Genomic DNA, 2,394 nt, shown 5'->3' with positions numbered 1-2,394 from the left:
CTCACGATACACAACACACACACACACACACACACACACACACACACACACACACACACACACACACACACACACACACACACAACTCAATAATGCAAGGAGACTAACTAAGGAAAACTGACACTGTTCGAGGATATATTTTCCTAAATGGTTTGAAATAACCATCAACGTTTGGAAATAATCACAACTGAATTAGAATAATAAAAATGTTGAAGGTCATATTTTAAATTCAGGTGAACACTATTCACTCTCTTTCTGTCAAACACATTCCTTCCTGCTCACCTTCTGTGGTCCCAGTCCAGGACAGAGAACCAGGTCCTCCTTAGCTGCATTGATGATCCCCTCTAAGGACTGAGAAAAAGACCGTCAAGACAATTCATTTGAGTACATGAGTAGGGTTCATTTCAATATATAATGAAAGCCTCTTACAGAGAAGGTTGACAGCAGAGTGATGGAGTCAGTCTTGTTGACAGACTTCACAGTGGTCAGACAGTCCGTCACCTGTAAAAACAACACACTTCTCATTAAAAACTACTGTTGGCTATGGCTCTGTATCAGCTTAGACCGTAGGCAGGTAGTACACTGAACAAAAATATAAAAGCAACAATTTCTAAAGATTTTACTGAGTTACAGTTCATATAAAAGGAAATCAGTCAATTGAAATAAATGAATAAATAAATGTATTATTCCCTAATCTATGTTTGTCACATGACTGGGAATACAGATACCTTCAAAAAAATAAATAATAATAATTGAAAACCAGTCAGTATTTGGTGTGACCACCATTTGCCTCATGCCGTGCGACCTCTCCTTCACATAGAGTTGATCAGGTTGTTAGTTGTGGCCTGTGGAATGTTGTCCCGCTCTTCTTGCTGGATATTGGTGCGAACTGGAATACGCTGTCGAACAAGTCGATCCAGACCATCCCAAACATAATACATGAGCGACATGTTTATTTAAAACGGGTGTTATCGGTATCTCTGTGCATTCAAATTGCCATCGTAGAAATGCTATTGTGTTCGTTGTCCGTAGCTTATGCCTGCCCGTACCATAACCCCACCGCCACCATGGGGCACTCTGTTCACAATCATCTGGCCCACACAACGCCATACACGCTGTCTCCCCGCTAAAGATGAAACTGTGATTCATCTGTGAAAAGCCCACTTCTCCAGTGCCCAGCAACAGCATTTACCTACTGAAGTCAGTTACAACGCCAAACTACAGTCAGATCAAGACCCTGGTGAGGATGACGAGCACACAGATGAGCTTCACTGAGACGGTTTCTGGCAGATTTGTGCAGAAATTCTTTGGCTGTGCAAACCACAGTTTCATCAGCTGTCCGGGTGGCTGGTCTCAGACGATCCCGCAGGTGAAGAAGCGGGATGTGGAGGTCCTGGACTGGCATGGTTACACGTGGTCTGCGGTTGTGAGGCCGGTTGGACGTACTGCCAAATTCTTTGAAACGATGTCGGAGGCGGCTAATGGTAGAGAAATTAACATTCAATTATCTGGCAACAGCTCTGGTGGACATTCTTGCAGTCAGCATGCCAATTGCACAATCCCTTAAAACATCTATGGTATTGTGTGACAAAACTGCACATTTTAGAGTGGCCTTTTATTGTCCCCCAGCACAAGGTGCACCTGTGTAATAAGCATGCTGTCTACTCAGCTTCTTGATATGCCACACCTGCCAGGTAGGTAGATGGATTATCTTGGCAAAGGAGAAATGATCACTGACAGGGATGTAAACACATTTGTGAACAGGATTGAGGAGAAATAAGGTTTTTGTGCATAAGGAACATTTCTGGGATATTTTACTTCAGCTCATGAAACATGGGACCAACACTTTACATTTTGCGTTTATATTTTTGTTTAGTGTATTAATATGACTGTTGGTTATTGCCCATAATGGCTCAGACCTTCGACAGGTAGTCTTTCTCCACATGTTCCTTCAGCAGATCAGCTGGTTTCTTCTCATAGGACTTGTACGTCTCTAGGTAACGCCCCGCCTCCTCTGGACTGTTAAGAAAAATAAGTTCCAACTTAAATCTTCACTCTCAAACATTGTCATTATATAGTAAGGAATGGAGTGGGTTACCTCCAGGCCAGGGGTGAGAGAGTCACCTCCGGGCCAGGGGTGAGAGAGTCACCTCCGGGCCAGGGGTGAGAGAGTCACCTCCGGGCCAGGGGTGAGAGAGTCACCTCCGGGCCAGGGGTGAGAGGGTTACCTCCGGGCCAGGGGTGAGAGAGTCACCTCCGGGCCAGGGGTGAGAGGGCCACCTCCGGGCCAGGGGTGAGAGGGTTACCTCCGGGCCAGGGGTGAGAGGGTTACCTCCGGGCCAGGGGTGAGAGGGTCACCTCCGGGCCAGGGGTGAGAGGGTCACCTCCGGGCCA

The 2,394-nt window shown here is 46.0% G+C and overlaps 1 protein-coding gene and 1 long non-coding RNA gene across 3 annotated transcripts in view; both read right to left on the bottom strand.

Annotated features, from left to right (window-relative positions):
* Positions 1–243: 243 nt before the first annotated feature.
* The window catches only part of ercc1 (excision repair cross-complementation group 1), a 19,591-nt gene continuing 17,440 nt past the window's right edge, over positions 244–2,394 (bottom strand). Inside the window, exons 6-8 of the mRNA XM_070440379.1 lie at positions 1,920–2,049; positions 430–501; positions 244–351 (exon numbers count right to left, since the gene is read on the bottom strand). Of these exons, the coding sequence (XP_070296480.1) occupies positions 259–351; positions 430–501; positions 1,920–2,049 (295 nt within the window). The 3' untranslated portion in view covers positions 244–258. The remainder of the gene's footprint in view (positions 352–429; positions 502–1,919; positions 2,050–2,394) is intronic.
* The window catches only part of LOC139025308 (uncharacterized), a 559-nt gene continuing 414 nt past the window's right edge, over positions 2,250–2,394 (bottom strand). For both annotated transcript variants that reach the window (XR_011476884.1, XR_011476883.1), the window contains exon 2: positions 2,250–2,384. This is a non-coding gene — a long non-coding RNA (uncharacterized lncRNA). The remainder of the gene's footprint in view (positions 2,385–2,394) is intronic.

This window comes from Salvelinus sp. IW2-2015, unplaced genomic scaffold, assembly GCF_002910315.2.
Source record: "Salvelinus sp. IW2-2015 unplaced genomic scaffold, ASM291031v2 Un_scaffold2487, whole genome shotgun sequence".
In the NCBI taxonomy this organism is placed as follows: Eukaryota; Metazoa; Chordata; class Actinopteri; order Salmoniformes; family Salmonidae; genus Salvelinus; species Salvelinus sp. IW2-2015.
Note: the sequence above shows the minus strand (reverse complement) of the source record. Positions and strands in the feature narration are given on the sequence as shown.